The following is a 13,674-nucleotide window of genomic DNA, read 5'->3' as shown; positions in this document are numbered from 1 at the left end:
CTCTGCTCAACACAGCAGCTCCCTGCATGAGGCAGCAAGAGAAAGTCTTGAGTAGCAAGTGTGGGGTAAAATGTTGAATTGAGACCAAATGGTCTCAAATTTTGTGGGTACTCCACTGCTGCCCAAATGAAAAATCAAGAGAAGTCTGGTAACTGCACTGCCACGCTTCCTTAGGGAACAACAGCCAGAAAGGCTTAGTAAAAAGAGCTACCCAGGTCCATACATCTTTAAGTATCAAGGAAAGCTGGTGTATCAGTATAAAGACTTGACAACCCTGAAACAGAACATCATTGAGTAGTCTGTGTGGTAATGAGATAGGTCCCCATTAAAAAGTAGAACTAGTCTTGACAAGACCCTGAGGATAACGGTGTGTTGCTGCTGAGGACTAATCCCTTAAATGCTTGCAGCAAATAATGGGCAGCACTGGGAAGGAACTGGGGTGACTACAGAGAGGAGGAAACTCTGTAGATCAGGTGACAGCCTACAGTTCCCACAGACCTGGACTGAGACAGGAGCATAAACGGCCTACGCTGAGCACAGAAATAACCTTGCTCTTGTCTGGTCCCTTATTTCTAAGGTTTGAAGAACTCATACTAGCTTTAAGCATTTGCCATGTTTTCTGTGATGGAAGACAGACCTGATGGCTACACAACTGCTGCTCAAATCTGAATAAGGAAGAATAAAACTGTGTTTAAAGGCTCTATGCTGGAAGGTTCCTTTTTTCTTTAAAATATTAGAAAATAAATCTTTATGTAACTCTTTGTTTGCACCAGCAGGAAGGAAATGTGGGGTGTTTAAAAGTAACTTTAACCTGATGTTGTTTTCAACAAAGGTGCTATTAACAACTGTTACTGTTATACAGTCCTATAGAGTTATGTTGTAATTGATTTCCATAGCAACATGATCATGTCACATATTCTGGATTACAGCTCAGAGGGAGAGGGGATGGGAAAAGCATGGAATGAAGACTGCAGAGCAAAACCTGTCCTGATTATTACTTGAATCTTGAATGTTCTTATTAGTCCAATTTGTTTAAACAGTGTTTATTTGTAGGCAATGTGGAGGATCCAGCCAGGCTGCACCTGCCTCCCCAGGCATGCTCCAACACAGCCTGGGATTGCACATCTTCAAGGAAGAGCAGGGTGGGGTTCCTCCAAATGACAGAACCTTCTGCGAGGAGGAAGTTTCAAGTTGTGACTTGCAAAATATGCACAACACACTGCTGTAAAAATCCAGCCATCAGAACAAGGAGGATCTAGGCAGGGACTGCAGCTAATCATGCAAAAAGCTGAAAGGAACTGCTCTTTGTATTAAGCAGTGCAGTTCCCAAGAAACGCTGTTGTCTCTTCTAGCATGAGGAAAGACAGGTACACAAGAGCATGAGAATTTCTGCATCATTTCCTGGTATTTAAGTGGCACACAAGCCACTAGACATCCTATCAAGGATGCTGACTAATGAATCTATCTTAGGCTGCAGCTCCTTGTTAGCACATAGTGACTGCATGTCCACAGATGACACAACTTACATTACCCTAATGGCTGCACCTCTTGCTGCCTTACCTCCAGCAGAAATGATGCAATGAGTACAGCTGAATGAGTGCAGTTGGACAAACAGGAGAGCTGACTGCAGTGGGAGGGGGTGTGGAAGACAGAGAGCACCACTCAAAACCACATCAAACGTTTGCCAAAAATGAGTCTGCATTCCTAACAAGGTACAGCTCTTGAAAGGCTGCATCCTTTTGATAAGATACATGGCATAATTTTTCACTGAAGGAGGTGGGATAAAATAGATGCACCAACTGGCCTTCCTTATCAGTGCAGTCTGAGTTCTTCAAGGAGGAATTATCTTTACATGTAACAGGGAGTCAAGCCCATCAACAACACTGAGCAAGTAATAAAAAATACTCCCAAGCTTACTGCTGCACAAAGATGAGAGCTCTTTCAGTTGTTTTAATCCTAGATGTTTTGTACCTTCTCTTTTTATTTTACAGAAATACAGACACCGAGGAAGAGACTTCTAAGAGAAAAATGTCTAGCATATCAAGCTAGATCAAATAAGCCTGCAACATCTTCAAGTCAGTGGTATGCAGCAAACCAGGTATTCAGGCTTCCCACTCCCTCCCTAGTTCTCCCCCTAGCTCCAACACAATTCGCATCCACAAAAGCTCGTTGTCCTTACCCCAACCATGTGCCAGCCTCGACACGTTCAAATGAAACCCTGGGCTATGCTATGATCTTGTTTCTTGTTGGTTACCATGATGCATGCAGTGAACAGTAAGATTGCCTCACACAGGTCCAGAATATAGCAATTCAAAGCAACCCCCTCCTGTCTTCGATTTGGCCGTGCTGTGTTCATTCTCCATCATAGCCAAAGTGGAGCTCCTACCTCTGACACACCGGTATGCACTCTCCTTCACCCCAGCCCTTGGTACGTTGCATCAGCAACAGCCTCTATCTAGCCTTGGAGCTATCTCAGGGAAGGACCCAGGCTACAGGCAAATAGCCTGGCACTGAGCACTGTTGTTCCCAAACACCTGCGTTGCATAAGTGCTTTTGAATCCAGCTGTACACAGTCATTGTGACAACATGCTTTTATCCCAGAGGAAGGGAGGCAAGCAGTTTGGCAGTAACCAAAGGCCACGGTCTCCCTCATTCTGATAGGCGTTTGCCATGTGACCTTGGCTAAAACACTTGAGATTACCCATCTGGAAAACAGATAAACTAATGCAGAAACTTCACCCTTTCCTGGGCACAGACCTCGATTATGGCTAGCAAAGTCCCAGCCAGCTGTCCAGCTGTACATAAAAAGCACTTACTTATGAAAGGGCAAAATGCTATTTTGGCTTCCAGACAGACTTGGGGCAGCCCTGCTCCCAGGACCAGCTCCCTACCCCCTCGCTAGCTTTCAGAGGCCCAGAGGCAGGAACACGCTGCTAAATCTGTGATTTGCCTGAGGAGCGAGCGGAGGCTTGCAGCAGCATGGCTGCTTTCTCTGCACATTCCTCTGGTGACGCTACTTCTTACCCAACATGCAGATAACCCTGAGTCAAGGCTTTGGTATGAGCCGCGCTGCCAGGAGCTGCGTGCTCGGAATAGAGGGTTACAGTTTAAACCGAGGTGAAGCGCCGTCCCCAGCCAGCTGCACCCTGACTGCCCGCCCCCGGGCTGGAGCCAGCCACCCCTTCACCTACTTGCAGAAAAGGAGCTTTCCAGTCACTCCCCTCCACCCCACCACTCACCCAGGGATCATTCTCATTGAGAAGCTCTCAGACTAATAGTAATCCTGACGACTTTAGCTGCTGCTAATAAATCCCACCCCTCTGCCCCTCCCAACCTGCCTCCATGCAAATCCATTTCTAGGTTACTTGAACAATAGCGGAGCTGTAATCAGCCCTCCCCTCTGGCAGCCTGCAGGGAGGGAGGGAGGATGATGACAGTGGGGAATTCTGCTCGGCTCCTTGAAGCTGCACAGGCATGTTTCATGTCCCCATTCCCCTCCCCTGCGCAGAGGCGGGCAGGCAGGGGATCACATGGCCGTCTAGGTCGGGCCCAGGCTAGCGGCAATTACATGCTGGGGCGGCCCCGAGCCACCGGCCCGGCCCGGCCCGGCCCGGTTCAGTTCAGTTCGGTTAAGTTCAGTTCAGCCAGCTTCGGTTCGCCGCCTCCCACCCAGTCCCTGCCTGAGCTGCCATGCCGGAGCCGTGCCAAGCAGCTCCTTGCTCTGGTGGGGTTGCCAGGCTTACAGAGCACTAGAACAAAGCAAAGGGCCTTCACGCTAGCCAAAAAATAGAGAGGACCCCAGTGCATCAGGCTGGGGGAGCCGGCAGCCCTGGCACACCCAGTGCTGCTGTGCCAGCTGGGGAGAAAGAGGCAGCTCCCTATTCCAGCTCTTTGGGGACAAGGGAAAACAGAGTCTTCTCGGTGTTAAAACTCATCGGTGTGGGAAAGGGGGTGTTTTCCTTAAGATATGTTGCCATCCTACAGCAAGCAGCTCACATCTCTGAGGTTTCTTTACAAAGGGTCATAAAAGCAGCAGCGAGTGCATATGGCCGCGCAGAGCTACGGGGGGTGGGGGGAGGGAGGGAGAGCCGTGAGCGGCTGCCAAATCAGCTGAAACCTAAGAAGCTTGACCTTCCTCACCTCCACCCTTGCTCCCACCGCCTCCAACCAGCCTTACAAGGGCGCACAGCAGCGAGGGGAAGGCGCTCGCAGCCCTGCAGCACGCAGGGCCGGGCAGCCGGCAGGGCTGCGGGCTGGGTGGTAGTGAAGGAGAGGGGATACAGTTCAGAGTAACTGCAGCCGCTGTCAGCAGCGCACACTGATACCAGCGTGGCTGGCTCATTCCGTCAAGCCAAGCACAGTAGTAAGACACTGCAATCTTGAACCTACCTAGCCGCAAGTGGCTCAGCCAGTCCAACCAGTCAGAGACCGTACTGGCCGGCCAGACTAGTGACGAGCATCCTCCCCCTCCCATTCACATGTCTAACTGCGCCCTTTTGCTTTTCACTCTACAGTTCCCTGAATGGCTGAAAGAGTGGGTTTGCTGTCAGAAACTTGCAATGACACGTTATCTTCTGTGTTTCTTCTCTCAGAAGTAGGCGATCCCGTTCCCAGGAAGAAGAGCTGGGCTCCTGCAGAGCCTCCCAGTCAGAGCCAGCAGCATGGGGCTGGGCTGCCCTGTGGCAAACACGTGGAGAGAGAGATGTTTGGCTGGCTTGTCTGAGAAGCCCAGTAGTAGCCTCACTCAGTACATAGACCTAATTCTTGTTTTAAGACATACAGCAGAGAAGAAAACTTGTTTGCAGTTCTCTTTGGATCATCCCATTAGTATAGTATTCCCATTCCTAGTCTGCATTACAGGTTTTAAGGCAGGGGCTGAAACAACACAAGCTCAGTGCATGGTTTTCAGACGCTTGGAAAACAAACCCAGCGGCACCTATTTCTGTACAGGGGGTATAACTATGCCTTCTGCATCTTCCAGGGGATGGTTGTAAGGACAACTATGTAGGTATAAAGCTACGTTTTGGGTAGAAAATCCATGCTGTAATGGATTCCAATGGCAGAACGCCAAGGAGGAAGCTGTTCTGCTTCAATAATAGCCTTACAAGAGTCAGCATTACAGTGACAGTTCAGTACTCTGCTGCAAATCTACAGGATGTGTCACTTTGGCAGAGAAGGAGGCTGCTAATGCACAACACGAACCATCCTACTATGAATGGAGAATGGCTGCATACCACAAAATAGAAGAAAATGGCAAGACCTAGGGAAGAGGGAAGCTTCGGAGCTGCTATTGCATAGTAAGCTGGGAACCTGAGTGCTCTGAGCAGACAAAGCCCTTTCCCTTGAGGGGAAGAAAAACTCAGCTCCCAAGACATGTAAAGAAGCAGACAACCCTTTTTTCCAGTGACTGGTGCAGCTCTGCAAAGCTATGCTGGCAGCCAGCCCATTTGAAGAGATTGCAGTTTCAAAACAATGTTAGTCCTGACTAGTTTGGAGTTCAAATGTTAGAGGGGAGGGAGGGGGGGATATACTCATACACACAACATTGCTAAGCAAATAAAGATTACAAGGTTTGTACTAATGACCAGTTAGCATTGGTGAGTTTCAGCTCCTGATGAAACTGTGTAGTATTTCCCCCAAATGGACATAGCATCTCCTCACTGCACAAACACTTCCATCTCCACAGACAGCTGCCAACGCTTAAAAAACAAACATCCAGTGACACACATGTTCTAACCCATTTCTTAGAAAATAGGCTACAAGGCTATTAAAAGAAATGTCCAGAATAATATAACTGGGAAAAAAAAAAAAAAGAAGAAAAAAAAAAAGAAAAAAGAATCAACCCTCCTTGGGAAGATAAACTATTTAAATACTTCCCCATAACCAGAAGGAATGAGAGCACAACAAATGACCACCTGGACAAATAAATTCATTTACACCATTTATTCAAGCAAACATTGGGCTTTACCTTAAATAACTGGCAAATATTGGGGGGGGGGGGGGGGGGGGGGGAGCATTACTGTGAAACACAGCCATCAGCTGGATCTCTGCACAGGAGACCCGCTCGCAGCTCCCTTTTCCTCTATCTTGAAGAAAGGTTACAGCTTGTTTGTCAGCTGTGAACATCTTCAGAAAGAGAGGAATCTATGGAGTGGGTTCAAAGCAGTACTGCCTAATACGCCCAGACTGGCTGCTTAATGAGCTAGAGTAAAGGAAAAGGTCACATGGTTACAAAAAACCTCCACACAACAAATGCCCCGTAGCTACGGTTAACTTTAATTAACTGCATTATTACCATTCACTTCAAGCTTATTTTCCACCTATGTCTACTGCCCCTTACCTTTCCTTTGCCACCGAGGAATCAAAGGAATGAGTCTCCTAAGTGGGCTTATGTTTCCAAAATTCTGAGTATAAGAGCTTTTCAAGAATGCTCTGCAATTAAAGAAATCCACCAGCTGGGGCTCTGTCTAACTCCAACTGCTGATGACTGGTTTCAAGATTACAGGAGTAGTTCTGTTTATATAAATCAGAGTATTTGCACTTCTGTGACATAATTAAACGTTGAAAACCTGATAGTTTGTCTCTTTTAATGGCATTTACAATTCACACATGAATATTACTGCTCTCTTCATTGGTTTAAACTCCAGTGTTATCCATGTGTACAGTTTTCCTCCCTGCCAGTCATGAGCTCACCACGTTAGTCTCCCCATCTCATGATTTAAAAATAAACTGCTATGTGGGAACTGCATTCTTAGAAATAATTGAAAATAGGATCAGTACAAATCTACACTCTAAAAACCACGTATGTCGTATCCAATAATTAGCTCAAAAGGCATACATTGGATCTAATAATTAACTCAAACCATCCTTTTCCTGCATTATTCCCTCCAATTCATTACATAAGAGCAATACGCTCTTAAGATTTTTAAGCACCAATGTATCACTTAATGGAAAGAAAAAGAATATAAAGACATTGTCCGAAATCACAGATACAGTGATGGCAACGACAGAATCTCAAAACATAACCCACCCACCCAGTATAGCCAGAGTATGTGTACAAGAGAGCAAAGATCCATAGATACACAAGGCATATAGTCTCCAGGCTTTTCCCATCTTTCCACCAGGAGTACTGATGAAAAATGTCTCAGGAGCAAGCAGATACCAAATGTTATCCAGACTTTTAAAAAGCACCTCTCTTTACAGTTTTGGGGCTTTGGGGAGTGTAGGGATCCTTAATTTTCAACAAAACTCAGCGCTCACAACCTATGACACTGTTGCATTTGGAACAGCTCTGCGTTCTGCTGGTCAAACTGCAAAGGATTTCTGCAGAGCTGCTGGTTTTGTTTTGGGTTTTCTCCCGTTCTTCCACCTGCCTCACTGAAAAGGACAAAGTTCATATTAGGTTTGTTTACATTTTCTACCTAGTATAAGGCGTGTGTATTTACTTTGCCTGTTGATAAACTAACAGGTATTGCACTGCTCCTCTATCTCCAGAAAATGCCAATATCACATAAAATAGTTAATTATACAAAGAATCCCACATGATCATTGCCAAAAGGAAAGTGTTACAGTTCAGTGCTTTAAGGAAGCTTCCTCATCTGAAAACACAGAACAACCCCTGACTTGTTCACCAACTCAGTTACGGAAAGCCACTGCCTAAATGGGGTAGCTACTCATCAGCTGCAACACCAACTGCAGAAGCTGTTATTTCCCACTCCGCTTTTCTGCACTGTGCTCAACTACAGATCTGCCTCACCACGAGTCTATGGCTGATGTCTAGCTTTGACAAACAAACACTACTAAAAAATCAACTAAAGTTATTAACCGTGTGACACTGGGTTTGTTTTTTTTTTTGTGAAAGAGAGCTTCATTTCAGTTCTGAAGCCATATTAAATTGCACAGTCAATGGATGCATCCTGTATTTCAAAGAGTTTGCAGCTGGAGAGCTGGGGTTGGGGGGGGGAGAAGGGAGGAGGAAATGAGATGCAGAAACAGTAAATAGAAAATGCTTAGTCAGCAACTGTTACTGCAACATTAAAGGTGAAATGTAAATAGGCGCAGTGCCAAGATTTAGATAAGTTTGATAACAGCATCATCATCTTACTACATATATGTATGTGAAAATGTGTGTACAAGTGCCACAATTATCACAAGGAACTGCAGGCTCATGGGGTAATGGAAACTTTTAAAGAGGCACTATGGCTCATGCATGCTGCCTGTGCTCTGAGAAAAATGAAACTTGCTACGCCAGAAGTATTAATATCAATTGAATTTATTACAATTTACTAAGCTCCAAGGCACATTACAGTGTTCTGTTAACTACAGAAATGTATAAAGGACAAACAGAGCATGTTTTTCATGTACAGCATTTTGCTCTACTGTTCAAAAGCATCCGTGCATCAATAAAAGCAAAAACAAAACACATGAAGATTAAAAACGTTCAGATCAATAGAAACAAACTGAAACATTTTCCTTACAAACTTGCAACAAAAAACCACCCCTCCCCCCCCCCCCAAGAGCCACCCCACCGTTTTGCAAACAAACAGAAAAAAAAACAAAACCAAAAAAAAAAAGAAGGTGAAAGACTAACACTCAGGGCTTGTCAAACATAAGCTGTCACCATTTTTGTAGCAATTTTTTAGGCATCAACACTGGCCTTGGCAAAATTTTTTTTTTCCTTTTTTGTGTTTTTTTTTCTTCTTCTTTCAGAGAAGTGCATACATTTACAAAAATACACACCAGCAGCAGGTAATCGCTAAGGGCTATTAACTTTGTACCTAGCCAACACACTGCCAAAGAAATGAGAACAGGTATTATGTGGTAACCAAACAATATTATATTCTGTTTAACAAAAACCAGCTCTATCCTTCAAATGAAGAAGAGTACATACCTTTGTTTCAAAATATAGAAACATACGACGAAAATAATGTCTATACATAAGACTAACTTTTGCAGTTTGTTATATTCACAATTCTACATCTTCAGGAGTCTGAAGGGATTGGATTTCCTACTCAAGGGTCTCTCTCCTTTTTCACTTTAACGTCCCCAGCTAAAATGGTCGCGATCTCGCCCTGCATAAACGCCCAAGGCACATTGGAACCGACTAGAGGGCATTTCTCTCCGCTAGGGCAGTAGACCTCGCCAGTCGCCCCTTGGGCCTTGATGCTCTCTCTGGAACAAGGGAAGCAGAACTTGTGGCTGGGCACAGAGGGGCACTGAACAAAGTGGGTGTCCTCCAAGCGTTCGTGGCAAATGGTGCAGCACAGGGGCCCGCTGTTGGCCATGGGGGAGTCCGGAATGTTTTGGGGATGCACTTGGTCCATGGCGGGGTGGGCGCTGGGGGGAGGAGGGGCCACTTGTAGGTTCATGTCCCCATTGCGAGAGGCCAGGCGGCGCTGGCCTGGCACCGAGGCCGGCGACACAGGGCTGCTGCTGTTTCTGCGGGTGGACGTGGTGGAGTGCACCGAGCTGCCGTCCTTGGGCGAGTGGGCATTGCCCAGCGTGTCGGCCACCGACATGAGCGCGGCCATAGGGGACTGTCCGTTCTGGGGGGCGGACTCGGGCGGCGTGGTCCGGTTGGAGTGAGGCCCGAGGGGCGGCGGCGGCGGCGGCGGGGGGCCCCCGCCGTGCACCGCCCCGAAGCCCCCGGCCGACATGGTGAGCTTTAGCGCTTCGCTCTGGCTGGCCATCCACTGTTGCCGCTGCTGCTCGTCGCTGAGCTTCAGAGCCCCCTCAGCCGAGTCCGAGGGCTCGGGAGAGGCTTTCCTCTTACGCATCGCCCCGCCGCCACCACCGCCGCCACCGCCGGGTCCCCGGGAGGCGGCGGCCGTGCCCTGCGCCCCGCCGGCCCCAGTCCCCGGCCGCGGGAGACTCACCAGCGCCGTGGGTAACATGGGGCAGCTGGCGTCCAAGTAGGGCTGCGGCAGCATGTCGGCGCCCACCAGCTCCTTGAAGAAACGCACGGACTCGGGCAGCAGGTCCCCCAGGAGCCGCCAGTCGCCGGAGCCGTGCTTCTTCTCGTACTCCAGGTACTTGAAGCCCGAGGAGAGGCCGCGGCCGAAGTCCTTCATGCAGTCCTGGTACATCTGTTTGGCCACTCCGGAGGCGCTGGAGAAGACGGTGCCGGAGCCGCTGGGGTACTCGATAAAGAGCTTCAGCTCATAGTCCATGCCCGGCTTGGAGACAGCGTCGAAGGCAAAGACGCGGCCCAGCAGGGCGTGATCCTTCTTGAAGCGCACCTCGTAGGGGGTGCAGCCGGCCAGAGTGAGCAGCGTGTCCCGCACGATCTTGGGCTTGCTGGCCCACTCCTCGGCCCGGTTCCGCAAGCTCTCGCTGAGCTCGGCCAGAGCCTCCGCGTTGCGCTGCTTCTCCTTCAGCTCCCGCTCCTGGTCGCTACTGGACACCGAGCCCGGCCGCTTGCCGCAGGCCTCGGAGGACGAGCCACCGCCTCCCCCGGCGCCACCGCCGCAGGTGCCCCCTTGGGAGGAGGCGGAGGGAGCCGGGGGGCCCCCGCCGCCGCGGCCGCTCAGGCCCCCGTGCGGCGGGGGCAGCGCCACGCCAGGGGCGGCGGGCCCGTTGAGGAGGGTCTGCGGCAGCAGGTTTGGGGGCACGTTCATCTGGGCGCCGGCGGCCCCCGGGGGCAGGCCGGACACCAGCCCGCCGTGCGCTCCGCGGCGGGAGGAGGAAGAGGAGGAGGAGGAGTTGGGGCTCTGCCGGTTCAGCTCCGGCGGCCCGTCCTCAGGCGGCTTGGGGAAGCCGTTGGGCCCCCCCAGCCCGTTGGGTAGACGGGCGCCGTGGCTGCCGCCCAGGCTGCCCGGCGGTGGTGGGTACTCGAAACGGCTGCGCTGCTCCGCTGCGGCGGCGCTGAGCCCGTAGCGGTCCAGGCTGGACTGGGTCAGCCCCGCCGAGGCTGCCTTGGAAGAGGCATCCACATGGTTGAGCTGCTGCTGGGCCGCCGCCGCTGCCGCCGCTTCTTTGGCGGACAGCGTCACTGCCTTGACGCCGACAGGCGGCGGGGGTCCCGGGGAGCGGCCGTCCTGGAAGCAGCCGTGCGCTCGCTTCAGCTGCCGGGCCGTCTCGATCACGAACTCGATGCGGTCGGCGCCCTCGTAGTTGACGCAGCCCCGGCAGACGGGCTCCGTGAAGTCCCAGATCATGGCCCAGGGCATGCGGGGCAGGTCGCACAGGTAGCAAGACTGCCTCCGGGACGACGACACCTGCGCGGCGGACATGGTGCTGCTGGCCGGGGAGCTGCTGCCGCTGCCGCCGGGGTCGGGGCTGGCTCCGTCTTCCCCCCCGGGCTGCAAGGGAGGTGGCTTTCCGTACCTGATCCTGTCGCCCCTTGTAGCAGGGGGATCGTCTGCTTTTAGTTCTCTCCTGCTGCCGGAGAGGGCTTCTTCTACCTGGTCCTTCCGCTGCTTCCCCGGTGGGGTGGGAACCACTTCTACCGCTCCTCCGGGGGGCTGGGTGGGGGTCGCCTTCTAGCCGCTTCTGTTTCCCTGCGCTAGCTCTCCGCGGCTGCTGCTCCTCCTCCGGGAGGAGGCGGAGGTGCACGGAGGAAGATGGGGGGGGGGGTCACCTTCCACCCGCCGTGGCTGCCTCGCGAGCTCGCACTTCGCTACGTGCTGATCCACTGCCGCGAGCGAAAGAGGGGTACCCGCACGGAGCTGTCCGGTCCCGCCGGAGGTGGCAGCGGTGGCGGCAGGAGCGTGCCAAGCGGCGCCGCCTGCTCCTCACTCACATCCTCGCCGCGGCTCGCAGTCCGAGCGCGGGGTGCTGCGCGCCGCCGCGTGTGCCTGCGCGCCCCCTCCGCCGCGCCGCGCTCCCCCCGCACCGCCCCGCGCCGCGCCGCCCCTCCCCTCCCCTCCTCCGCGCCGCGCTCCGGGCGGGGCGCCGCGTCACCGCCGAGCGCCCGCTCGCCGCTCCCCTCCCCCACGCCGCCGGCGCGGAGCCCACTTGTTGCGCGGCGCGCGCATGCCCGGCGCGCTGCCCGGCGGCAGCTGGAGCGCGGCGGGGCGCGCGGGCAGCCCGCGCTGCCGGCTATGTTTGGAAACCTGAATGCAGCGCGCGCCCTGGCCCCCTCCTCTCCTCCCCTGCGCGCGCCGCGGTGCCCCGCCGCGAGCCGCGGCCAGGGAGCGCGCGCCCGTGTGCGCGGGGCTTGCTCCCGAGCCGGGTGTCTCGGTTCGGGACGCCGCAGCCCCGCGGCCTTCCTGCTCTGTCCCCGCTCTGCCCCTGCCACCGAGGCTGACGGTGGGATTCCCGCGCGCCACGGCTGCTGAGGCAAACGGGGAGGGGGTGGGGTGGGATCCCGCCTCGATATCCGATTTCGTGTTTCTCTTTCAGTGATCCCGGTGACAGAATGACACAGTTTCTGTGAGCCCGTGACTGCATCAGAAGCTCTTCCACTTTTGATTTGTTTAAATCGGCCATGTTTGCCGAGTGCTTCAGGTTGGGCTGGGAAAGACAGCGCTGTGCGCTGCTCGGGGGGTAGGAGCGGCCGGGCAGGTGAGTAACCGCTGTGATCTCACCTCGCTCATGCACAGGGACACAGGGTTTTCCCGGCGCTGGGAGACGGAACGCACGGCTGCTTTTTATCTATTTACCCTTCTCTAGCTTGCTGACATTTGCATAACACTGCTAACAGGCAAATTACTCAAAGGAACTTCGGCTCAATGCAAATAAGCCGAGAATGCATTTCACTGGGAGGAAAGCAAAACTCGGCAGCCTGCCTTCTCCCGAGGGTGCCTTCTCCCTGCCGGTGCCCTGCCTGGCGGGACGGGCTCTGCACAGCCCGCTCGTACTCTCGCAGCACTCTGTGGCTGCTTTTGCAAACACCGACATCGCGGTCCCCGTCCAAAGAACAATAACCTCGACCGCGGGGACGCGGTCCGGTGGGGACCCGCCGTGCTGCGCTGCGAGCGGCCACCGGCGCCGCGTCCCCGGGCCGCTCCCGGGCGCACGGTGCCCGCGGCGGGGCAGACTCGCCCGCTTCCGGAGTGCGGAGCCTCCGCCGGGCTGGCTGCGTCTGGCGGATGTCTTGTTCAGCCCCTCTTCCTGATTCCTTTGTTGCTAGAAACGCCGAAATCCTAGTCCATTCCAGGTTTCCCTCCGCGCTTAAAAGGGAGTAGGGGGGTTCTGTGGCGCGGTGCCACGGCTCCCTTGAGCACACCCAACGCTAGCAGCGATGCGGCACCGAGCAGGAAAGATACCTTCCATTCGGCTAATAACGCTTCAAAACTCACACGACAGAAAGTTGTTGATTTAAATAATTCCTTTCTTATCGCCACTGCATCTCATTTCCATTTTTAGTTGTCTAAAACGTTTTATATGATCTGGTTATAATTTGTTAAACTGACAAACGAATTTGATATGGATGTGAGTGGAATTATTTTACAGGGAAGGCTTAAGGAAATGCATATGCTGAGGTTACAGAAATGGTAGGACCAAATCCAGTAACAAAATAAATTCGGACAAAGGGACTTTTTTTCCATGGAAAGCTTGTCAAAGCAGCGAGTAGAGATAGAAAAGTCTTCGAGTTATGTGAGTCTCCTATATGCAAATTGGCTGAAGAAGATGCACCGAAGGAGAGTGGATTTCACACTTAGAAATTTCACACCTAAACCGTGGCCATTAGAGAGGCTTCATAGAAGCAGGCTTCCACTAAGGCACATGAAA

General features: G+C 52.3%; 1 protein-coding gene and 1 long non-coding RNA gene across 2 annotated transcripts; one reads left to right on the top strand and one right to left on the bottom strand.

Moving 5' to 3' along the window:
• Positions 1 to 8,254: 8,254 nt before the first annotated feature.
• IRF2BPL (interferon regulatory factor 2 binding protein like) lies at positions 8,255 to 11,676 on the bottom strand. The gene has a single exon (XM_057428463.1). The coding sequence runs from the start codon at positions 11,229 to 11,231 to the stop codon at positions 9,012 to 9,014; it is 2,220 nt and encodes a 739-aa protein (XP_057284446.1). The 5' UTR covers positions 11,232 to 11,676; the 3' UTR covers positions 8,255 to 9,011.
• A 458-nt stretch (positions 11,677 to 12,134) lies between these two features.
• LOC130609458 (uncharacterized) lies at positions 12,135 to 13,373 on the top strand. Its single transcript, XR_008974785.1, has 3 exons — positions 12,135 to 12,249; positions 12,343 to 12,504; positions 12,644 to 13,373. It is a non-coding gene; the product is annotated as an uncharacterized LOC130609458 (long non-coding RNA).
• Positions 13,374 to 13,674: the final 301 nt, after the last annotated feature.

Source organism: Pezoporus wallicus, unplaced genomic scaffold (assembly GCF_028554395.1).
Source record: "Pezoporus wallicus isolate ANWC-B61680 ecotype Strahan unplaced genomic scaffold, APGP_CSIRO_Pwel_v1 contig_3486, whole genome shotgun sequence".
Taxonomy (NCBI): domain Eukaryota; kingdom Metazoa; phylum Chordata; class Aves; order Psittaciformes; family Psittacidae; genus Pezoporus; species Pezoporus wallicus.
This window is presented reverse-complemented; position numbering and strand designations above follow the sequence as displayed.